We start from the raw sequence: 25,659 nt of genomic DNA on the forward strand, positions 1-25,659 counted from the left end.
AAACAGGAAATACTCAGTCGGTCATTTTTAGTGCAAACTGAATGCATTTCTTCATTTTTAAAGAGCAACTGAGCACAAAGTCATGCGTTTATACACAATATTGTTCATTTTTCTGAACGCCGCCACCTTGATTTAAGTGTGGATTGGTAAATCAGTAGAACATTACATGGATGTCCGGTGGCCATTTTCCAGAATAGCAGGTAATTAATGTGTGCTGTAGCTGCAGCCAGGTCAACACCTGTTTTTAATATGTTTACATGCAAAAGGAAACAAGGTTACTGGGAGAAAGACAGGAAATTAAAGAATGAATGGACCCTGCAGCTGCTCATTATTCAGCTAAAAACAGCTTAACTCTGCGGCGCAGACCCTTGTTTTGTCATTCCACTGCCAATAAACGCACACTGATTAAACATACAATTAGTCTGGGTTACAGTGCTCATGCCTAAATATTAGCAGCATTAGCAATAAAGGCGCAATTTGTCAGGTTGTCCGGCAGGATGTGCATCAGACACAGTCCCATCGGCATGCAGTCACTTTGCAGCTTTCTGTTTGGTTTCATGTCCAAGGATTTGTACAGGCATTTCTATTTATATAAATCATTTCACATGCTCCTCTTTTAACTGCAAAAACACAAAATCTTACCAAATATTTGTCTTGTTTTTGTACATTAAATAATACCAAACTTACAAGTAAATTCATCAGCAAAATATAGGAGCTTGTTTTAGGTCATTGATTCCTCAATATTGATAGAAAAGTTCTAGTTCAATTAGCAGATTCACAAGACATTTCTCACATTTTATAAGTGAAATAATCTGTCAATAGAACCAGTGCTTTTTGTATTCACTATTAAGGAATTACTTAACTAGTTTCTATTTCTTGCTGAAAAGTTTCTATTTGTTTTTTTATTTGCTCTAGAAACTAGACAGATACTTTTTGATCAGATTTTGTGTTTCTGCAGTGTTGATGTTTTCTTTATCCCTAATTCTGATGAGAATATATTGGATTTGCTAAATATTTTGGCGAAGGCTGGTAAGAGAGACTCCACCCACAGTGAAACAAGTTCTGTACCGACCTGGACTGAAATTCTGCTGAGGAAGGAAGATGGTAATCCTCCAGTAGTGACATGAAAAGACAGATGACGGTTTGTGTTTGCGCTCAGGGAGGTAAAACGTAAATTTTTGGAGACATGTCATGTGGTGCTAGCGCTTCATGCTAGCTGGTAGCAATAGGATGTTTCTTATCTTTTTGCATTCCCTTGCCTTTATGGGTTTTCTCCAGAAGTCTAAAGACATGACTGTCTCTCTAAATGAAGAGTTGTCAAAAATTTTAGACTTGTCCCTTGTCCTGACTTTCCTCCTCAGTCTGTAATTAATTCCTCCAAAGTCCTGCTAATGAGCTAATATTTGATTTTAAGCTAGCTTCTGGGGGGATATTAATGCAGGTTTGTATTCCCTTTGCTCAGAGTGTGACTATCGAGTCAGTCTGTTAGAAAGCCATCAGCGCGCCCTCCTTAATGCTGTCGCCATGGCGATGGCCTGCTTTTTGAGGCTAAAAGAGAGAGAACAGTGAGACATCATGAGCTCCTCTTAATATTGTACATTTCCCTCTAAAATAGATGGGAGGAGTGGGTGTTTTAAACAGAAATTAGGCCTTAGATTTTCTACTTTCAATGAGAAACAGACATATTGTGATATGGATGTTGATAAACTTCAAGTCCACTTCTAGTTCTGAGTCATGTGAAATGAAGCAGTAAGGTGTACATTTAGCTTACCAAAAGATTGGGTTTACATATGGTAATCTTATTTGATCAGAGGAATTCCCGCCTGCAGGAACATTTTTCAGTTCCTCAGGGTGAGATGCATTAAAACATGAAAGTTTTAATGCATCTCATTAAAACTCTCATGTTTGTTGTTTTTAGATTATTATTATGGTACATAGCATACCAGCAGATTTAGGTTAGCAGTGCTGCTAACTGCATCTGGAACGCCTAAAATAAAATAATTATTTACGTTGGGCTTTCTTAGGAATGAAAGAAAAGTCTATTTTTCTCTAATTATGTTTCTAGAGTACAAATAGCCCTAAAATGTTTAATGCACACAACACTTGTAGAAAAGAACACTTTCCCTTTTTTATATCCATGTGTTTTCCATCATTGGAAAGTTTAAAATTCACACTTCCAGACTCGAAACATGCTGAATATTGTTCATGGTTTTGTCATGGCCAGTCTCATTTACAAAACAGCTCCACCCTTCTTGTTAGGATCAACAAAGAAGAAGTGAGTTAAGAGACCAGTATTTTCATTTCAGATTCTATATAGTAAGATGTTATATTATTGAAACTTCAGGTTAGCTGGACTGTGAGTGTTTATTAAATGGGTGAAGTGGTCCTCAGTCTGAAAAAGTTTGAGAAATGCTGCATTAGAGGAAATAAAAATGTGTTTTCATGGCCACAGTTCAGGAGAGTAGAAGTTTTTTCATCTTGTAGCTGCTCCAAGCCTGAATAAATGATGGATAGCACCAGTCAGAAGCTGTGGAGGATTTTCTGGACGCCCATGGAGTAGCTCGTTTCTAAGAAGCGGGGTGAGAGTCAGGGTTTGGATGTTGGAGGTTCAATCAGCTTTTGGTCCTCTCATGACTCCTCACCCTTAATGAAAGGGCATCTTGAGGGAAAATGTCAGTTGTTTAAGCCGACGGCTTGGTGCTCTGACTAATTTCCCATCCGGAGAGGTGAGCACGTCTGGAAAAGGATACGCTCTGCCAACGCGGCTGTCAGCAAACTGGTGAAAGTCGTGGGATAATTGAGCTGCACTCTAAGATCTAATAGCGGAGGAGGGACACGGAGGCATAATGGCCACTTTGCTCACAGGAACAGCAGTGAAGGACGCCACTTCAGTCTCTAATCCGACGGCTGAGCCGCTGCAGGAGGACGACGTTACAGACCATCAGCAGAGGAGACGGGATGGAGGCTGGTGGAGGGGCTGCGGTCGTCGGGTTGGCGGGTTGTGGTTGCCAGGTCGGCAGGTTGTGGTTGCCAGGTCGGGGGGCAGACAGGGATTAACAAGTTTAAGTGGTTTGACCGGTTCTGAAATGGTTTGATGCCAATCTGAGGGGAAAAATGTCCAAACAGATCAGTGAAGATACGGTCCATATGACTCAGAACCATCCAATCTTCCATCCATCCAATCATCTGTTTATCCATCCATCTGTCCATCCAATCAATTGTTCACCTGTTCGTCCATCCAGGTATCCATACATCCTTTTATCTAACCATCTCTTTGTCCATTCAACATGCATCCATCTGTCCACCCATCCATTTATATGCCTTTCATCCATCTATCATCCGTCTATCCAACAACTGTTCATCCATCTACCAAAGCACCCATCCATTGATCCTTCCATTTGTCCAGCCGTCCAACGGTTCGTCTGTCCATCCATCAGTCCAATCTGCCTCCATCCATCCATCGAATCATCTGTCCATCCATCCGTTTGAGCGTGATGTTTGGTTGCCACATGTGGTCGTAGGAGTTTTTCATACATATTTCTGTCCACGTTGGGACAAACGAAGGACATAAAAATAAAAGACTCGGACATCTAATGAACCCAAAGCTTTAACTCCAGAAGTCACACAAGGAGTTAAACTCAGAGTAGATTGGAAACCCTGCTGCTCGTCCCAGAACGCAACAGCCCAGATCTAATGTGGTTTCCTCATTAAGACGGAGAAGTCATTAATGGCCCAGTTGGACCTTTTTATTTAAGATCCACTGGCGTTCGCTGAGCGTGTGCGTGCAGGTAGACGCCTCGCTTTCTAACCTGGCAGTCAACCTGCCTTTGGGGCTCTCTTCAAATGAGTCACATATGCTGCATTAATTAGTTTGAGACTCACAACTGAGTGTGACAGGTGACAAACAGACCTCTCCCTCCCCCAACCCACCAGCACCTCCACAAACCATTTTCCTTGCCTTATAACTCGCCTCCTGCTGAAAGTCAAGTGAACCTCTAAGGTTCCGTCTGGCTTTTCATGATGAAATAAACCGAGGAGTCCTGAAATAGACGAAGCATCAACAGCTTTCATCAAGCAGCAGCTGCAGGGATTGAAAACTTCTCAGCAGAGGAAGAAAAACGGCCTTACCTTTAAGTTTTAATTAGTGTTTTTGTTAATGGTGAAATTAGGAGACGAATTATTCGGTTGGAGTCGTAAAGTTTTGAAGCTCCGGTAACTTTTTGGATCTTGCTTTGCAGAGTTTGTTATGGATGACATTTTTAGCTCTTTCATTTTGTTCTCAAAGCAAAACATTTAAAACTCTATGTATCTAACCACAGTTATGGAGATAAATAATCATTGAAAAATGCTAAATTATAGCTTGTTGTTTTTTTTTGTTGTTGTTGAAGATTTTAAATCTACAAACACCGTTTACCTTATTCATGTTCCAAGTTTTGGTCACTAAAGTATGAAATATTATGAGCCATAATCAAACCAAAACATATATAAATGAGCTGCTGTTGGTTAATTAATATTAATTAAAGTCGCATAACAACAACGACGTTCAAACAGGTTCTGGGAAATGAGCTGCAGAGAAGATGATGGATGATATTAGAGAGGAAGCAGGAACAGAGGTAAAAAATAAAACATTCATGAACATGGATAGACGTATGGTTTGGTGACGAGTTCAGTCGATGGACGGACGGATGGACAGACGTTTCATTTACCATGAAGGACGTTCAGCCATCTTTTCAGGCACTTTAGCTGTAACCAGTAGAACCAGTTTGACTCCATTGGTGTGGATTTGTTGCAGCAACTGGAGATCGTTTCTTGAATCGGTCGAAGTCAAAACAGATTCATCTGATCACCTCAGCCTTAATATCACCATGGAAACCAGAGTTTCCCCAGCTCCTCCCCCTGAATGCCACCATTAGATCCGCACACAGAATCCAGCAGATGGTTTTACGATTATGGACATCATTACCAGACAACGTCTTCCAAATAACAGAGTTTTTGTCTGATAAACATTTGGAAATATTATAGAACAAAGTGTGTGATTATGTGCTGTAATAGTGATGGCCTGTAATAACAAAGAGACCCTCATTAGGGCCTCCAGATGTTCGTTAAGCGGCGCTGTCAGTCAGCCATCTGCTGGCTGCAACAACACCTGCACCATCACGGCCGCTCGCGTCTTCTCCTTCAGCTGCTTCATGTCACACAAGGTGAAAAATAACTCGGTTTTACTGGTAACAGTGAAGCGTGTGACCTTCATGTCGTCTTTTAGTCGTCCTGAAAGGTTTAACTGCCAGAGCTCGGAAATAGATTCAGGAGCTATATCTTGTTAAATCAAGGAAGAAATCCTTTAGTGTTTCCAAACACACATTTAAGTATCATGTTTTCTTGTCTTTCCCATTTTAAATAGAGAGAATTATGGATCTGTTAGAAAGGGGTGTGCCAAAATAAATCCATTCACATAAAATCCCAGTTCTCATTTATTAACTTTCAAAGTCGACTTAAAATGTCCCAAAACATGCTGTCTACGGGCCTCCATTTTGTAATGGCGTTCTGACGACGCCGTGGAGACGGTACTGGAACGTATGCATGCTTGGAAAGCACCAAAACAAAGAGGAAGATACAAGATAAAATAGAGGGATCCAACCCAACCCGTCGTCGTTGAATCAATCAAAATCAATCAAACTTTATTTGTATAGCACATTTCAGCAGCAAGGCATTTCAAAGTGCTTTACATCAAATCAAACACAAAAACATAATGCAACATAGAATCAACAATAAAAACACAACATCAAGTCAGATTCTGTCAATAAATTTGCAATTGATTACGTTTCAAATACAACTCTAAACAAGTGGGTTTTTAGTTGAGATTTAAAGGAAGTCAGTGTTTCAGCTGTTTTACAGTTTTCTGGAAGTTTGTTCCAGATTTTTGGTGCATAGATGCTAAATGCCGCTTCTCCTCGTTTGGTTCTGGTTCTGGGGATGCAGAGCAGACCAGAACCAGAAGAAGGCAAACTTACTTAGTCTTTCATCGATTCCCAGAAAGATCACGAGGATCTTTTGCACATCGATAAATTAAAGCAGAAATCAAAATGAATAATCGTTTTGACTCGAAAGTCGATTAATATAACCAAGTAAAATATTGCCACCCAATGGTCTCTGTCACTGACTATCACACTCAGGAGCTGTTCCCTTAAAAAGATGGTTATGTAGAAACAGACAATAATTTCTAATACATTTGTAATGTTACATTAAATAAACGTAAACTAATTAAAACTGTAGTTTTGACTCTGTAAACTGAGATTATTTCTCCATCTTTATTTCTCCAAAACCTGGTCTGTTAGCTCAATTCCTGTTCTTTCTACTGAACAAAAAAGCAAAAATGTAAACATATTTAATGTTTTACTTTTAAATTAAAGTATTTCTGGTTTTCCCACGAAGACGACAGTTTTACAGTTTTTCCCAAAAGTTCCAATTATCCTTCATGGACTATTCTGTTCTTTTGTCCTAGAATGTGGGTCACATCCTAAAGTATTTCTATTTCAACAAGGTAAAAATTAGATCTGAGAGGAAATTGAAATTGATTATTAATATCCAGAGTAAAGCACCTTCTTCCACTCTTTCCTGTTCTAATTTAATCTCACCGTTTCAGCTGCTGAGGTCCTTGAAACGCTTCGGTCGCTTGCTTTTTGGCAGGCAAAGCCACCGTGGAGGTTTTCCGGGTTCATTTCTAAAATGTAACAAGCTGGAATGTATCATTGAAAACATCACTAATGTTTTCTCTTTCAGTGACATTCTGAATAACTGTAGGGATCCTCTCCACCATCCATCCCCCATGCTTTCTTTGCTTTGACTTCCAGTTTGAACTGAAGACCAACACCATGCACTCAGCCAGGTTAAAGGATTCAGAAAAAAACTGGAAAGGTTTGATGCTTTTAGCTTCATTCATGATTTGGACTGGTAAAGATGAATGAAAAACCTTAAAATAATAATCTTTTGTCGCAGTCGCACTATCTTAGCTTTTAATTTAAGCTAATTTATATTGATGTTTATCTTGTAACAGATAAGCAAGAGATATCAAGAGACGCTTGCTGATAGAAAGCGTCATAATAACTAAAATCCAACCCAAGAACCCATGTGTATGATGATATTTTTTTTTAATGATGTGGCGGACATGTTTCTTTTTATAAAGGCGTCTCAGCTCATTTGTCTAGAAAGTTTGGTTTTTAGGGGAGGCATGAACGCGTAATTGCACCAAAATAGCAAACTATGGTCTGCCTACAAACATCTTTATGACTTCAGTTGGAGTGAATTTTTAATCTGTACGTGAACGCCATGTGGACCGAAAATGCTTCGAAAGCTGGAAGCGGCCTACGGCACAAGGCATTCTGGGTAAATACAACTAAAACTAGCGCATTAGCCTAGCGCCAGTGATCTTTTAGCTAATTATGCCGCTATAATTTGACTCCAGCATATTGTTGTTTCCATTTAGTGTATAAGGAAGTTCTCAGTGTCTTCAGAGGTTTTTGTGTTGTTTCCTTCAGTGGTTCTTGGTGCAGCGCCCCCACAGGCCAGGAGGGGAACAGGTTGTTTGGTTGGTTTGACTCAGCCGAGAGAAAGAACCACAGCAGCTGGAGATGGAACGAATGATGAAGTTCTTGTTCTCCAAAAACAACACATTGCTAACATTTTGCTTTGGCACAGAAGTTTGTGTATTAATCCGTGAGCAGTTCATGGACGACCTTGACTGGCGAGTGCACTGCTGCACTCTGTTTACTGTCGGTATGGTAATGCAGCCATTGTCTTGGCTTCTTCTCCAGGATTAGCTCCTCATTTCTGTTGGCACAGCTCCTTCACTCAGGGCTGCGTCTGCTGTTTTCACAGATCTACACAAAGCCCCCGATGTCATTTCACTGATACCATTCTGTCACACAACACCGGGCTACACAGAGTCTCTGTTGTTGTTATCAATGAGGCGGGGGAAGAGGCGGCATGGCACTCCACTTTGGGAGTCTGTGTTTTCTCTCCAGGACGGCTTATTTATCTCCTGGCCTTTTCTTTATGATTAAAACACGGCTAATAATTGTTTTGACCTTATTTGTGCTCGTCAGGTGACTGTTTATTTAGGGGAATGCAGCTGCACCAACCAGGGCAAAGTCTCCAGCTGTTGACGGGGTGACTGGTGCAGCTTGGCGACAGCAGGGTGGGAGGAAAGAGTCGGGTAGATAATCACGCAGAGAATAGTCTGGAGGCTGGAGAGAAGCACCACTGGGCTGCTTTCGTTCTCTTTTTTTTTTTTTTTTTTTTGCCAAACTGTGTCCCCATTAACAGGACTGATGTGCATCTCTGCAACAAGCTGCAAACTCATTTGGCCCTGGGAGCCGTAGAGAGTCCTTTGTGTGTTAGGATAAGTCGCTCCAGAGACCACTAAAAGCCATTATTAGAAGGTGTTTATTGAGCTAGCCGTGGCCCAGATACAGCTTAATATCCTGAGAACAGTTATAGCCCATAATTATATTACATTTTGGATGAGGACTTGCCATGATTAGATAAATGATGAATGGCCCCGTCAGATAAAAAAAGGTGCAAGGTTTCCAAAGGAGGTAATGTACTGTTGGCTCGCCTTGGCTTGCTAGCTGGAACACTTTCTCTTCTCTATATTGTTTGACACCAGAAGTGGAGTTCATGTAACACACAGGTTGATGTTACATGTGAGGGAAATATGAGCAGGATTTTATTTACCCATGCAGCTCTCCACCTGCTGTAAATTAGATATTTAATCCTGTAACCAGATTCAGGCCTTTGAATGTGTTTTAAAAGCTGGCTGAGATGTTGGTGCCAGAAAATAGATTTTCTACCGATGATGCTTAACTTTCAACGCATGTTTTATTTAAAACCTAATTTCCAGCTGAAGAGAAAGAAAACTGGAGAGTGAAAAGGATGTAAAATGATAATGAAATGCAAATTCCAACTCCTTGGGTTTGTCTTATTTAGTTAAACAAAGTGTGTTTTCACACCCGGTAATATTCTGCTTTTAGTGTTGAATAATCTAGTCCACGTTTTATGAGTCTGAGTATTGAAGTTTTTAAACTAGAGCTAACTCCCTTTGGCTGTCTGCAGAATCAGCACAAATATGAATACAGTATGTTTATGCTAGGTGTCAAGGTGGATTACAGTGAACTGTTTCAAAAAAAACATAAACACATCTGTTATATGTTGCTTAGATAATGTTTGCCAGCCAGTTTTCTTTATAAATTTTACATTAAAAAAACATACTAGGCCAAACCAGCCCAGCCATGCGATGTGTTAGCTTATCCAAGGGTAATCCAAGTCTATCGAAAGCTATTGCTAACTTAATCAGGACTGGTGATAGCCTTTCAAAGGCTATTGCCTGTATTAGCCTTCTTTTGAAGGCTAGCATTAGCCTCTATCAACGGCTAATGCTAGCCTTTTTAGGACTAACACAAGCCTATCAAAAGCTACTGCTAGCCTATCCAAGACTAACATTGGTCTATTCAGGGCTAACAACAAATCCAGTGTGAACGATAGCCCATCTGTGCTATTGTTTCCTTCCTACCTTTTCTCTTTCATTTTCCTTCCTTCCTTTTCTTTTCTCTCCTCTGGTCTTGAAACTCTCCAGTGGAAGATATTTTCTCTCTGTCTTAATGTTGAATTATGACCTTTGACCTTAGTTGAGGCAGGTAGCTGTTCTTCTGGATGAGTCGCTGATGAGCTCCTGCAGTGGATGTAGATGTCGATTTACTGCGGGACCCAAAGCATCCAGGATGTTTCTTCTTCTTCTACTCTTCTGACTTTTCCAGCTTGTCTCTCCATTTCTGCCTGATTGATGCAGAAACATCACTTTATATCTTATTTAGCTTCTGAGGAGGATTTTGTTTTTTTAACTTTTTCCAGTTACTCTAACGTCTCAAAATAATTCATAACAAACACTCCTCTGGCGGATGAAGCCATCTCTTGAATCACTGCTGGAGAAGAATAATTGGCCTGCTTTTATTATTTAAATTTGAACTTTTCCATGTTTTTACACAGCTTCAGAAGCAAAATGAAAAGCCCCTTTCTCTGACATCTTTCAGGAAGGCTTAATAAAACCTTCGACGGAGTCGTTCTGTATGGAAGCGACGTAGCTCGCCACCCAAGAGGCGAAAGATTTCCCTGACATTTTTAAATAGGTTCAATGAATAGGTTCATTGGTGCTTTAATTACATTCACTTTTTAACCAGCAGCGCCGCTGGCACTGGAAGTGGATCTTGACGAGGCGTTGTGCGCCGGTGACACCCCGCCCACATTGTGCTGCTGTATTCCTTATTGCCCCTCTATCTACAGGCACAGCGCCCACATCACCAATGCTTAATTAGCAGATTAGGAGATCCAATTAGGAGATCTTTCACGTCTCCATCAACATGTTCCATGAAAATGAGAAACTCTCCCGCCTAGGTTTCTCTCCCGCCAAAATGGCCGCTCCCGATTGACTGCTGGATCCTCGGTTTGGGATAAACACATGATCAATATCACTGTATAATACGTCTGATACAATACTCAACATTCAATCTCATCATTGTTTTGCCCTTTTCTGTCATTTTGTGGCCCTTGGATTAACTTTGCATGGCCTTCAAACACTTTTTATGGCCTTTTTTTAGCATGTAATCATCCATGGCAAGTTTATATCTTCTTAAACTAAAAATGTTCAGTCCAACAAAAAATAATTTTTAATAAATGGCCTTTTTTTGTCTTGTAATAAGCCGTGTCACAAATATCTTGAATTTTTACTTTAGAACGCTCTTCTATTACATTTGGCTAAATACAGAGAGGTTTGTGTAGTATTGGGAATAAACCAAAAACATTTTATAGACTTAAAAAAATGGAAAAGAATAAGCCCAATGTTAAACTCTAAGGTAAATGTAAAATATTGTGTGTTCTATTTATTCTTGTGCAGGTAAGAGAGAGAGATTTCACATTATTTTCAGGTTTTTCACTTGGGGAGAAAAATAATTTTAGCCTCTGAATACTTTCAATTTGGAGATTGAGCAGGAAGTAGAGCAGATGTGCATCCCTGGCTGTAAAAGGGCAGTACAGTAGCTGAGAGCCATGATACATGAGCTACTGCTGGGGAAGTAATTATGACTATCTCTTATACAGTTAGTTTTTTCTCATAATGTCCTACATCTTCAGTTCATAACTTCCATTCTGAGGTTAATGTTATTTTTTTGCTGCTACATTAAGTCCTTTAATAACCCATTTGGTCTCATCAACACGATGCATCTTCACGGTGCTTTAACGAAGATCCTGCAAGTTTCCCGCTAATTACATTCCAGGCGAGATTTGTGACATGGTTTATAGCCAGCCTCAAACTATTTATTACAGCTCATCAGCATGAATGTCATATTAATTTAAGGCTTATATTGATTCAGTTGAAAAGTTCTAATTTCACGGAGGAATAAGAACACGACATACAGCTGCGTACAAACATCTGTCAGCTTTACAGAGAATGGTGAAGAAAGAGAGGAAGTATCCAAAGAGCTGCCATTGTGTGGAGAAAAATCACCTGATGTTGTCGAGGCAACCGCAATGTTAGCTCAAATAACCACTGGCTCCAACCAAAGTCTGCAACTGGTGCAGTTTCAGAGCCAAAATTAAGACTATTGGGACCCAGCAGACTATTTCCTTGTTACAGGACGCTACATGCATTTCTAAGCTAGCTACTGATCTGAGTAATGAGAGGCTGGTAATGGTAACTGAGGCTACTCACTAGCATTAGCTTTGGAGAGGCTAGTGACTAGCACACATAGGTTGGTCGCCCTCTGGGTTGGCTTCTTCCTCTGCTGGTCATTCGCAAAGATGGTCTAGTGTTAGCTTTGGAGAGGCTAACAACTAGCATGCCTAGCCTGACTTGTATTGACTACGTCCGAGAAAACTTGTCGCTGGAAGCTATATCATTCTGAAGCTAGCTACTGATCTCTGATTAATGATTGGCCAACAATGGTAAATGAGCGGCTGATGCTAGCAAATCAGAAGGAGGCTACTTTCTAGCATTAGCTTTGGAAAGGCTAGTGAATAGCATACCTATTCACTAGCTGGTCACCCACTGAATTGGCCATTTCCTGTGTTGTACATTAGCATGAACGGGCTAGCATTAGCTTTGTAGAGACTGGTGACTACCTACTATGGCTAGTCTGGTCACCATTATTCTGCTGTCTAATAGCACAAATATTCTGGTGTTGGCACCACCAGAACTAAACTCTTATTTTTTTTCTTTAAAGAAAACTTTATCAAGTAAAATTTTGACATAGTTTACAGTCATCCAACGTGACACCAATCATAAACATACTGTATTATATAAAATCCTGAACTTAGCTTCTGATTCGGCAGATGGCTAATATATTGAATACTGCAGCTGATGGACCAGTTTGGGTTAGGCAGAGCAACAATGATCCACATCCATCCATCCATTTTCTATTCACCCTTCTTCCCTAATGGGGTCAGGAGGGTTGCTGGTTCCTCTCCAGCTGCGTCCCGGGCGAGAAGCGGGGGTCACCCTGGACAGGTCGCCAGTCTGTCACAGGGCAACACAGAGACATACAGGACACACAACCATTCACACACACACCTAGGGAGAATTTAGAGAGACCAATTAACCTGACAGTCATGTTTTTGGACTGTGGGAGGAAGCCGGAGAACCCGGAGAGAACCCACCATGCACAGGGAGAACATGCAAACTCCATGCAGAAAGACCCCAAATGATCTAACTCTGAATGGATTAACCTGTACAAAAGATAGAGTGGCCTAGTCAAAGTTCTGATTTAAATCTGTTTGGTATGGTGTGGGGCGACCTTACATAGGATGTTTAGGGTCTAAAAACCTCCAATGTAGCTGAAAGAACAAGAAGAGTGGGACAAAATGATTAAGTTTAGGGGGTAGTTACCATTTTAAAAGTGCTTTTTGTATTTACTCAGACCATTTTTTTAACATTGTGATGAAAACAGCGCTGTGGAGGTCAGTGCTGTTCTACCTGTCAAACTCAACAAAGCTTCACCTTATAGATCTAAGAGGGTATTTTGACTGCATATTTTCTTTATTTAGCGCCGGGCGAGTTCAATTAAACTGAGCAGGAATCCTTCTGACATCCAATTCACTTCTTGTCAGGCTGCGAGAGTTGTGCTTTAACACACTTTCCTATTACAATGTTAATGTGGCTTCGGGGGGCGGAGGGCTGCAGACGGGGTGCAGAGGACGGTTGTGATTGTCTGCACCAAAAGTTTCTGGTTTTGAATTAATTTTAGTGGAGAAATAAAAAGAATTCAAAGTCAGCACGGCAAATTAAAGTTTATTCGTCTGTTGTGGAGCTTTGTCCTGTAGGGGGCAGCAGACGTAATGCATTCATGAAATCAGTGCCGTCTGACTTTCTCTCTGCTCTGCAAACAGCAGGATGGGAAATAATTGCAAAGTCAGTTTAAAAGGTAGTGATTTTTATTTAAATCACACCGAAAAGCAGCGTCAATCTGCTTTGAAACGAGCCGCAGATCCCTGACAGTTCCTGGAAACGTCCCGGGAGGCAATTTATACGCAGAAACTATCACTTAGGTGCAATTACTTTCATTAAGGGAAACACAGCCACTGTGGTTTCATTATCTCACATGGGAGGCGGATTTTAAACTGCATGGCTCTTTGTTTGAACCGTCAGAGGAAGGAAAATTTTAAAACCATTTATAGTTCCTGACTTTTTTTTATTTTTTAGAATCATCTCAAACTGTGAACTGTGGCAATTTGTGACTGTTGGTTGCAGCTTTATGTTTGACAAAATAAGAGGAAAAAGGTCTCTCAATGTTTTGAGGAGCTCGTTTAGCTTTTTAAGAAGATTTCCTGCTGGAGTCAAAGAACCAGACTAGTGACAACAAGATGAAATATTCCAGATCACAGTTGGACCTCCACCACTGAACCGAACCAACATGAAAACCTTGATGGAAACACAAATATTGATGAGCTGTTGGAGTAATTTTTGTGGTTTAGCTTCTGGGAGGATTCACTGCCCTTTCACAGGATTTTCTTTGCACTTTGCAAGTATCCTCAACTCACTTATGATTTATACTCCCAATACTTTATCATTTCTTGTGGAAAAGCTACAGGGGTGTGAATACTTTATGAAGCCCTGTAATTTGTAAAAGCTCCACATATAAGTTACCCTTCGACTGTAGGTCTGTCACAAGAAATGCATTAATCGCATCATAACTTAAAACAAACTGAGTAGGTTCCATTTGCATCATTTATCGTTTCTCTCTTCCTGCCAAACACCAGATGATGAAAGTTTTCATTCTGGTGCTTTGGTCTGAATTTCAACACTTTTGCTTCATAATTCATTGTACTTGTTGTTTCTGATGCTTCATCTGTTCATTTTTGATATTTAAAATGTCTTCCAGTTCCAGTGTTAAATGTTGAGTACAGCTTACAGTTTATTGATCATTGCATTATTATTCTTGAAAATAGTCTCAAAACAACAGTATTATAGTTTATCACGATAACTTCTGGGACAATTTATCCCAGCGTTTGCTTTGGAGAAAAGTTGCCATACTGATAATGTGCAACTTATCAAGTCACCTGAAACTCTGACCCAAGCAGAGTGATAACATAAAAACATTTTTCTGCATCTGTATTTGCCTCATTTATCCATCCGTCCATCAAAGCTTGTTATTGTGACAGACCAAACCTTAAAATTTAAACATTTTAAGTTTGCACAATGACGATACTGTAACTGATAAAAAAGATGCTCAGCTGTGTTTAATATGTTCATATTTGATGGAGAAATATTGTGTTATTTAGAATTATTTAGATATATATCAATATATAACTATCAAGTGTTGCTACTTCAGTTTAACTTTGGTGTCTGTTTTCATGTCTTTCAATGAATTGATTAATAAAAATTAACAAAATAATCTAGTTTATGTTGAACGACAGTAGTAACACTTGTATATTAACAGGATGTGAGTTAGTCGCCCGGTGACAGGCGACCCACACCGCCGTGTTTTTGAGTTGCTAAGGCAGCAGATTTTAGGTTCTTCTCCATCTACGTTACATTTCTCTGTCAGATCCACAGCAGTTCGGCAGCTAATCCCCTTTCCCACCAAGCCGCAGGCGGTTTTACTGGTTCTGTTTCTCTCATGGACTTTTCTCTTCTCAGACTCTCGAGCTGGAGAAGGAGCACCGAGGACGGTGGACCACGCCGTCATCGGAGGAGTGGTGGCCGTGGTCGTCTTCGCCATGCTCTGCCTGCTCATCGTCTTGGGACGCTACTTTGCAAGACACAAAGGTAGCAGACCAGTTCATACTCTGGGTCTCACTTATTAGTTTTTGTAGATGTGCAAGAGTTTTAAACCACCCATAGTTTATTTTCACTCTGCTTTCAACTAACTACAGTCTTTCTTAGGTTTTCTTCAGAAAATTATTAGTTCACATGATCTGATGAAGCTCAGATTTATCGTCTGAGCTTTTTACACTCAGACGGTACTTTAGTTGGTAAGCTAACCCTAAGTTCTTACGTAGAACTTATTCTATTGTTTCTTGAAAATGTTTCATCTCTCACCCAAAAGGCTTCTTCAGTTTTGAAGTACAAAAGTGAATAAGTAAACCTTTATTACATGTGACCTTTCAAGTAGGGTCAGAACTTAAATTTTTCTAATTTGGATTAAATAATTACAGAGATTCTAATGCAGTAGCATCTTTTTTCCCAAGCCGGAACCTTTTTATTCACGTGTTTCTGGTCCACCCAAAAATCAGATGCACGTGTGAAATCCGCAAATAACGATGATGGAGAACAAAACCGCTTCTCTCGTCTTACTAAGAGTTGATTTCAGCTTCCAAAGCGATCTGATTGGATGCTGCAAAAGACTATTGTTGTGTTCAAGTTGTGCTAAAAGGAGTTAGCCTGTCAGCAAACCTGTTCAGGCCTGAAAGAGCATCTCAGTGCTAAACATGTAGCAGCAGCGCAGATGCTAACGCTAATGTCAGCGTCCACAGTCTGTGGTATCTTTGGTACTTTTCAAAGAATCAACTAGATGAACGAGAATTCGGGGTTTGTTTGTTTTTTTTATTGGACAGATTGCTCAGTTGGCGTCGCTTTGTCTCTTCTGTGTGAGAGCCTTTTAAATCCCATTAAAATAATAAAAGCTTGACGGGTTCAAAGGTCAAATATTCCTCTTAAAATGGTCAGAATGATCAAATATGTGAAAGGGAGATGAATTAAGAATTTTATTTAAAGATATTTAAGCCAAAACATTTCTTAGAAGCTCATTTTTATACTCTGGAGCGCCATCTGCGCCGTCACAAGGTGAAGTGCTTCAGTGTGTTTCATTCTCTTATTATTACATCACTGGCTGGAAGTTTGCCAAATGATGGAGGAGCAGCCATTAGTGCTGCGGGTTACTGATGACGAGTAAAACTGCATTTTTCTAGCACGACATTCATCGCACGCCGCCCTCATGACGGCCGGATAATTACAATCTATAAAGAATTTTGCACGTTAATGTTTCCAACGCAGGAGGAAATGGGATTGCGTACATTTAACACTTCAGAGGGGAAATGGCATAAGTGAGGCAATTAGAGATGCGGAAAAATGTTTTTATGTTATCACTCTGCTTGGGTCAGAGTTTCAGGTTAACTGGCATCAGCACATTATCAGTTTGGCAGCTTTTCTCCAAAGCAAACGCTTCAGAAATGTTGGTCAACCTGCCAAGTACTTCAGCAGGTCACAACATTTCCAGTGTTAGTGGAAATTAAGCACCAAGATAATCTAAACTTCAATTTTTAATGGAACACAGTCAAAATGAGTCAATAATTTAATGCCATGTGGCAAAACTTCAGATTTAAGGAAGCCAGGCTGAATGCATTGAGTCAGCCTGAGCAAGCATGTGGTGACAGTGGAAAGAAACAACTACTTTCTAACAGGAAGAACCCTACAACAATCTAATCCACAATAATTATTTTATTTATTACATCTAGCTTAGAAGCAGGACAGCAATTTTCCAGAAGAGGAACATGATGATGATGATGATGAATACTTTATTAATCCCCAAGGGGAAATTCAAGGTCCCAGCAGCTTAAGACATTACACTCAACATACACTACAGTTCACACAATATATTACAAAAACACAAGATTACTAAATTAACACAATTACCAGATCAACATTACTAAAAATACTAAAAAACACTAACATGGTAAGTGCTAAATTTAAATTTAAGACGGTTGCCAGAATGGAGGAGTGCATGTTGACTAATAATGTAGCCCATAGAGTCAGTCAGAGTTCAGTCCATCAGTCTGTATGACACTAAAAGGAGTGTGGAGGTGAAGTCTGCTGTGTCGATGTACTATGCAGAGAAGTCCACTTCTCCCCTGCCCTTCAGTGAGGTATTGTACAATAGTATGGCCCTTGGTACAAATGACTTCCTGAGTCTGTCTGTTGAGCATGTCAGGGAGCGAAGTCTCCAGCTGATCAGACTCTCCTGCTGCATGATGGTACTGTGGAGTGGATGACAGTCGTTGTCCATGATGTTGAGTAACTTATTCAGGGTCCTTTGATCTGATGCTGACATAATGCAGTCCAGTTCAGACCCCACAACAGAGCCAGTTTATTGCCATCCCCAGAGGGAAACATGGCGGTGGCAGTATGGAGGTCTGGGGATGAAACATGGCGGTGGCAGTATGATTGTGGATAAAACAGGAAAGGTCACACCATCAGGTTGGTAGTATTTCAGAAATTTAAAACCATAAACTCATCAATTATTATATGTATTGATGGATATGAAACGGTTATATTGTGGCACATTTGCCATATTGTCCAGCCATATTTTAGTCTAGATAATAACTTTTCTTTACTCCTTATTTTGCCACTGAAATGTTTCTTCTTTGGTTTTGTTTGTTAATTATGTTTTTACCATATAAAACACTCTGGACTGCCTTACTGCTGAAATGAGGCACTTGACCAGATTGTTAACTTTCAAGGGCAATCACTTTTTCACACAGGGCCAGGTTGCTTTTGAAAGCTGTTTTTTTATGTGTGTTTATTCAGGTTATATTTGTGTAATATTAACATTAGTTTGGTCTGAGTGTGACATTAAAGCAGAGCAGAAGAAAATCCTCCAGCAGGTTGGTACTGACCGCAGCTCCACTGAGCACCTTGTTTCTGTCTGATCAAACAGTAATTTTTCACGTTTGGCATTTTTCTCCCTCACTCAGCCTCGATATATTGTCATCATTACCAAACTCGTCCGCTGTGACAGGGTGTGAATAAATCTTGCAAATGAGGTTTGAAGTGGCCTTTTCTTTTGCCCAACTTGACAAGGTTAATTCGAACGTGCGATCCACACTCCTCTGCGCACTCAAGATCATTTCAAGGCCCTGATTTTCATGTGCCAATCCTGCAGCAAGCAAACCGGAAGAAAATGGAGAATCTGAGTGTGGCGGTAGTGTGTGTGTGCGTGTGTGTGTGTGTGTGTGTGTGTGTGTGTGTGTGTGTGAGGATTTACATAATCAGGTGCTGTGAATGGAGGGTCACATTTTAATCTGTGGCATCATCTAAAGCAGCAGGCTGTTAGCCGCTACGTCCCTTAGCAAAAAGTATCATACTCAGTTTATTTTGATGAGTATACTTGAGTATATCGAGTTTAGTGCGGTCCATGTACTTGTAGTGTAGTAGAAAGTAGACTAATTAAATGCTTAATTTTAAGTTTATAAAACGTGATGATCAGCAATAAATCAATACTTTTCATTTGCATGGTTTTTCATTCTGCCAAAACCTGGATGATAAAAGTCTTCAGTTTGCTGTTTTGGTCTTAACTGGCCTTTTCTTTCTATTTAAGGATAATTTTGTTTACAGAAACTTCATAACTCATTATATTTTGTTTATTTCTGTTGTTTTGTTTATTTATTTTGGATATTCAAGATGTCTTCCAGCTCTGGTGTTAAATGTTTATTGAGCTTAGAGAATGTGTGCTTGCATTATTATGCCATTACCATTATATTACATAAAAATGTTCTCTAAACAACAATGTCATAGTTTATCGCAATAACTTCTGTGACTATTTGCCGTCCAGCAAAATTTGTTATCCTGACGGGCCAACATGTGGCTGGTTTTGAGTTGTTCAACGATTTTGCTAGGTTTTATTTTTTCTTTGTTGTGGTGCAGTGCACTAAATTAATAATACATACATCTCCAGGGATCGTATCCAAGAATCGTATTTTTGTTAAACAACAACATGTAATGTGTCCATAGCTTATGAAAGGTAAACTACAAGCACAGAGCCTCATTTTTAGCATGAAATAAGCACACAGAGCAGAGCTGAACGATGTGGCTGAAAAACTTCTCACAACATGAGACTCTATCAACAATTATTGATTAGATTTTTTGGTTTAACTATCTGAAATATCTGCCAAACTGGTGGCTTGATCTTTACTGTTTGGCACCGTTGTTTATTTTAAGCACAAAACTGAAACTGCTGCTGTTACTCAACAGGTTGTTGCTAGGTAACCAAAGTTGGTGGGGGGAGGAGGGGCGTAAAAGTTGGGGATTTTAAACTGCTTGTTACTCAGCAGGTTGTTGCTAAGCAACTACACAGTGAGAGAGTTAGTTGTTGCCACCAACCCCACCCAACTAGCATAGAGGTTGAGCAGCTAAAGGTTTCCTCTGCCTACATCTCCCAGAAGGCCGTGCAGCTCTGTGCGGTTCTGTAAATCATTACCTTTCTAAAATAATGTTGTCAAAACGTATTTTTGCAAAATAAACACCACCTCTCTATTGCTAAAAGGTGATTTAGGCAAAAAATGACTGGTGATTATATTGAATATTGATATGCATCATCAATTGATCATGTGTCTTGTTACTGATTCATTGTGCAGCCCTAACTCGTAGTAGACGTCGTGAATAAGTCGCTCTTTGCTGCGCGGTAACTCTGTGCTCTGCCGCCCCTCCTCAGGTACCTACTTCACGCACGAAGCCAAAGGTGCAGACGACGCAGCGGACGCAGACACAGCCATCATCAATGCAGAGGGCGGCCACACCAACTCAGACGAAAAGAAGGAGTATTACATCTAACCCGAACCGGGGGGAACCCCGCCCTCGCTCGGGTGTCGTCGCCGGCACGCCGAGCAGCTTTCCCGGGAATGGGGCTGGGGGTTTTTTTGACGGATTCGGATCGCTTTTTGGTGAAAGGGATGGAGGAGGGATTTTGAAGGAAAAGCCTGGTTTTACGCCGTCGTTTAGTCTAGTCTGCAGATGTAGATGGAATGTTATTTGTGTTTAAGATAAAAAAGACAAAATGTAAAAAAATAAAGTAAAAAGCGAGTCGGGGGGGTGGGGATTGGGTGGGGGCGCCAGATGTTGCCAGAAATCACTGTAGAGAGCTTCACCATTTAACACCTCCCTAACTGCTGGTACAAAGTTTATCTTTTAGTTCCACCATTTGCAGAAAATTCTGTGCCTTGTTCTGAATTTTTTTGTTCTCTCCACACTCTACACCCGTGCTGATTGTCATTTGCATAACCTCGTTGCTCTTTTTTCCCCCGTTTTCATCCCCTCCTCTTCCCCCCAACTCTTGTTATTATCAGCGTGCTGTCGGCTTTTGTATGAGGGTAAAATTACACAGCCACTTTATTCATTTCTCTAAATGTGACTGCACACGCACGCTCTACTCCTCTCCTGCATAACAAACACTCTTTCAAGTATACTGTGATTTGTCTCAAGCCATTTCCTCTCTCTTTTTCCTCTGAGGTTCTGAAGACGTAATGCATGGAGTGCTTTGTGTGTCACTGTACGGACAGCCTAAACCAGACGCGGGTTTGTTTTTATTAAACTCCCCCACACACAACACCTAAAGGTACAGGCAGAAGCGAGCATGCAAAGGTTTATGGGTCATTTTGCCTCCTCTCCTACTGCTGTTACATCTGGAAACAAACAAATACACACATTTGTACGTAAACTGATTGAATCTCATGAAAACTTTAATTTATTTGTATATAACCGTGAATTAAACCATCATTTATTTATTTTTATCCTACAATTGATTCTGACCCTTAATTAAATCAAGCTAACATTAAGTGAGATTGTAGATATTAACCACAGACTTACTGTGTGTTCCCACCTGATGGTCTGGTAGACTCACTTCGATTGGGGATTAATCACTTTCAAACCGCTTTGAGTCAAACCAACCAAACCTTTTGAGCAACTTGTTTTCCTCCTTACCTGAGGGGGCGCTGCACCAAGAACCACTGAAGGAAACGACATGAAAACGACACTGAGCGCAACTTCCTTCTTCATCAGATAGTACAAAAATGGAGTGTCATCAGATTTTAATGGTTGGAGGATTTGTCTTTTATCTTTAGGTAAAAACCACGAGCCGTTTCTTCCGCTTAGGCTAACATGTTTGTTTTGGTTGTAGTTACCCAGAATGCTCTGCGCTGTAGTCTACTTCCTACTTCTGGAGCGGTCTCTGGTTCGCTTGGTGTTCACATTTAGAACCAAACCAGAGTTCACTTTTGTGACAAAATGATGGGGCAAAATGACCAGAACGTTTGCATAAATAAACACCTTAACCAGTCTTGACCTACTTTCTAAATTACATCCCTAATTTTCTCCCATGTTGCTTAATTAAAATTTCCTCCTTTTTCTTATGATTAAAATGCCTGCACATACCAGCATTTCAGTTTGGTTGCATTTTCTCTCAATCTAAAGTATTATTTTTCTTCCAAGTGGAGAAAATAAGAAATAAAATGTCCTATTTCAAGGGAGATGCCTGGTTGTTGAAGTGCGGGATGTTCGTGTTGTGTAGTTAACGCAGTAGAAAGAACCGCCTTAACCAGCTTTAAACTGAAACATCTGTAAGTTTGAACTTCATTTGAGCTCTAGAGGGCGTTGGTCGGTGGGTTCATTTATTTCTCATAAACACTGGATGTAGATGAAGCCAGAGGAATCACAAATCCCAGAGTAACGCCTGACCGCCTTGGTTCTCATCTTAAGTTCTGACAAACGGAGAGGAAACCGAACGGCTCTGAGAGTCACGCCACTCGGGTTCTGCTTTCACTCGCCCGCTTCTTGAATGCTTCGATATTTCACCCTTTCTTTTGCATGTCTGTATCCGCGCCAGGATCGTTTGCGCTCCGCTTCAGCACCACCTGCCAGAACCGAACCGGAGTCGGTTTGGAGTTATGCCAAAAGTTATTGTTTGCTTGTAAAATAACTTCCTTCATATTTTCTGCTCCGTGGCGTTAATCCGTTGTTTGCATCAGCTTGTCAACAATGCAGAGCGCCTGGTGGTTCTGTTGTGGTTCTTATGAGTTCACACAGCAAGCAACACGTTTAATGAGTCCAGGACAGATGTGGGTGGATGTGGGTGGAGGTAGCGGCTGGCGCGCGCTTCTTTCAGTGGGAATATTTAGTAGTTTTCCCTCCTCGTGTCACTTAAAGCTTAAACGCCATCATCTGTATCACTGTCATTTTAATTCTGGGTGTTTTTCCAGGGCAAAATGACTAAATGAACAAGTTAGAACAGGCCTGTGGGCATCAAAAACTATTTCATCACATTTATTTATTTAGTTATTTATTTTTTGCAAAAAATAATTCCTAGGTAATGTGATTTTAGTCTCCTCAGTCCTCTGTCGCTTTAAATTCAGCTGCTGCTGGCCACGCCCCCTAACTCAATGTTTAAACTCGCAGGTGAAAATGACTGCAAACAGAGGAGCAATTATACAACTATACATCTTTGAAAAGCATTAGTAGAGCCTCCTGCAAAACCAACAAGAAGACAGCAAATGGTTTCTGGATGGTAAGTCAACAACCAACTGACCAAACATTCTGGAGCTCAGTTTTGGGTTGCTAGGTAACAGGGTAGTTCCTGCTGATTGGTGACATCACATTCTGGAGATTTTTGAAACAGCTAATTTTACAGACACCTAACAACATGAACGTATCGCCGAAAACAGCTGAGTGGTTTTGTCTTAAGAGCTTGGGCTGCTGTTAGAAGCTGTAGAAACCCAAGTGGAAATACTAAAACGTGCAAAATATGATCTTTGCATAATGCTGCCCCTTTAAACATCTACCGCCTTTTGTTGGGGGAATTTTTTTTTATTTAATTTTTTTTTTAAGTTTGAATTAATTGAATTTATCTAATCCAGATGAAAAAATCATGAATATATGCTCAAATATTTAAAATCATGTGATAACATTGAATTAATCCCACTGAATATCTTGGGCCTTCATGCATAAAGACTCCTAAGACTAAAATTAGATCCTGACAGCTGAAAATCTCTAAAACTGACTAGATCGCCTTTAATCGCCTCTATATAAAGTTGGCAGCTCTGATAATTTGTTCTGATTGACTTTTTGTCAGACCTTCTGACTCACAGTTAATCTGATAATCACTGATATAATTAATGAAATACAGTTTTAATCAGAACTAACTATTCAACCCTCTGAGCTCTAAAGACGTTACAGTGAAGTGGAGAAAAGATAATGACAATAAAACAAAAAATATACAAGAAAAATGTTAATGCATCATCCAGATCAGCTATAAAATTAGCATTTAAGCTAGCATGAGCATTTTAGCTAAGTTTATCTTTTTGCAAACTGAATAGGGAATGCTAATGCAGGCCAGTATTTCAGTGATAGCCCTCATGCTAACATCAATTAGCATGTTAGTTAAAATTATCATTTGATCTATTTATGATAAGCCCAACACAGTGAATGGAGTGAGTTCATGTTAGTCGACATGCTGGGTTTAGCCCATATGCTTTTAATATTTACACTGCTAACATTAGCTTTTTAGCTAGTTTTGACCTCACACCTCTGTCTTCTGCTGATTTTATTTATTCTATTTTTTCAGCTCATCAGTATAAATACATATCAGTCAAACCCACTGAACGTTTTGGACTGGAAACTGTTTTCAGAGTTCTCGTTTGGGGAGCTGAGTGTTGCTTGTGGTGTGTCCCCATATCTACCACTAGTTGTGACTTTTAAGCAGTTCATTGTATTTTATAAATGTAAATCACATCAGCTGTGTGATAGCTTTAAAATATCATCGCCATGCATGAAGACAGCATTCGGGCTTTTTATGTTGGGGATTTGAAGCTGAGGTTTGTGTCAAAAGGGACGGATTGAAATGCATTCTTTAACCTTTCCCCGTCTGTGCTAATGAAATGTTTGCAGCCCTAGAAAGGAACAGTTGGGTTAGCCGTAGCTGGGAGTTTCATTTTTTGGCTTTTTCACCGGACGTGTACATACTAGTTACACACATGTCATGTGCTCGATTTAATAAGTCACATATAAACCACCACTATGTTCACTCTGTATGCTGACGACACTGTTTTGTGTTTGTGTAAACTGGATGGGGGGGTGGTAAGGCAACGGGGACTGATTAGGTTAGATGTTTCACGGTCTGGTGTGTGAATAAAAAAAATGACAAATATCTGACTGGTTATTGTTGCTTTATGGATCACAGAGCAGATACCACTTCATCTGTTAGGCTGCAACTTTGTGATTTGTATTCTACAGTGAGCACTGTTTTTGCTTCCATGACCAATGGCAGCTTCCACTTAGATCCAGTTTTAAGACATAAAGTCGTCAATACAGGAACTGACGGGGATGTTGCTTCTTCCTTAAGGCCGATTTGTTGATTTTGACTTTTTTGTACTCCTGAAAACATGAAAGATACCATTTGTGTGTGTCGAATTAAATCAGAGATTGGAGTAAATGACACATAAGGTTTTGATTTATGTTTCTGGATATTCCCTGTAAATTTCAAAAAGAAAAAAAAGAACGCACATATGTTGTAACGGAGGTAGTTTCCTGCACATTGGATCCCTTTGATAATGTCCTGTCTCAGGTTCGTGTGTTGCTGACCGATGTGACTGCATCTCAGGTAGAATGCAAAGTTTAGGCCCCACCTGTCGACAACATAAAGGCATGTACAAATGCGTTCATCAAGTCCGGAAGTGCAAACACATTCTTTTTAGGTCCAGAACTGGTGAGATGTTTTGCATATACAATATGTTGTACATGTTTTATGTATTTTTTCTTAATATTTGGTGCACTGTAAAAAAGAAAAAAGAAAGTCTTAAGTATTGCTTTTCTTTGACATATCATACGTTTATTGGAATGAAGCAGGATCAGAAACGTGTCGTGGCTGTACTACTGTCACTTTGAACGCTCCACCGCCTTTTCAAACTCCTTTGATTCCCCCCCCCAAAAAAGGATTTGATTGTTCCACCCAGTTCTTGTTTTCAGATTGTTCTTTTTGTCTCTCTGCTGTACTTTAGAAAAATGTAATGTGTATTAATGGAGAACAGGAGTTCCACATTCCCATACACATTTTGTATTGGTTCATAAATAGACATTTTTACAAAACAATGAAGAGTTCTTGTCTTAATAAAAGAGAAAAGATATTAATGTCCAAAATAATATGTGTTGGCTTTTTTTTATTTCAGATCTGTGGGTCAAAAACAAGATTCAGAGATGATATACTGTTGGTGCACAGAGTTGAGCAGCTTTAATAAACTGCTAAATTTAACAAAGAATACAAATAAATTAAGAAGGGGTGGGATTTTAAAGCATTACTTTACATTAATTACATTGGTTACAACACAATTAATCTCATTTTTTCCAAGCCAGAACCT

The 25,659-nt window shown here is 40.0% G+C and overlaps 1 protein-coding gene across 10 annotated transcripts in view; it reads left to right on the forward strand.

Moving 5' to 3' along the window:
• Positions 1-25,444, forward strand: part of cadm1a (cell adhesion molecule 1a) — a 376,486-nt gene extending 351,042 nt beyond the window's left edge. For all 10 annotated transcript variants that reach the window (XM_044141659.1, XM_044141661.1, XM_044141663.1 and 7 more), the window contains 2 exons: positions 15,182-15,310; positions 19,971-25,444. In XM_044141659.1, the coding sequence (XP_043997594.1) occupies positions 15,182-15,310; positions 19,971-20,089 (248 nt within the window). In that variant the 3' untranslated portion in view covers positions 20,090-25,444. The remainder of the gene's footprint in view (positions 1-15,181; positions 15,311-19,970) is intronic.
• Positions 25,445-25,659: the final 215 nt, after the last annotated feature.

This window comes from Gambusia affinis, linkage group LG15, assembly GCF_019740435.1.
Source record: "Gambusia affinis linkage group LG15, SWU_Gaff_1.0, whole genome shotgun sequence".
NCBI lineage: Eukaryota > Metazoa > Chordata > Actinopteri > Cyprinodontiformes > Poeciliidae > Gambusia > Gambusia affinis.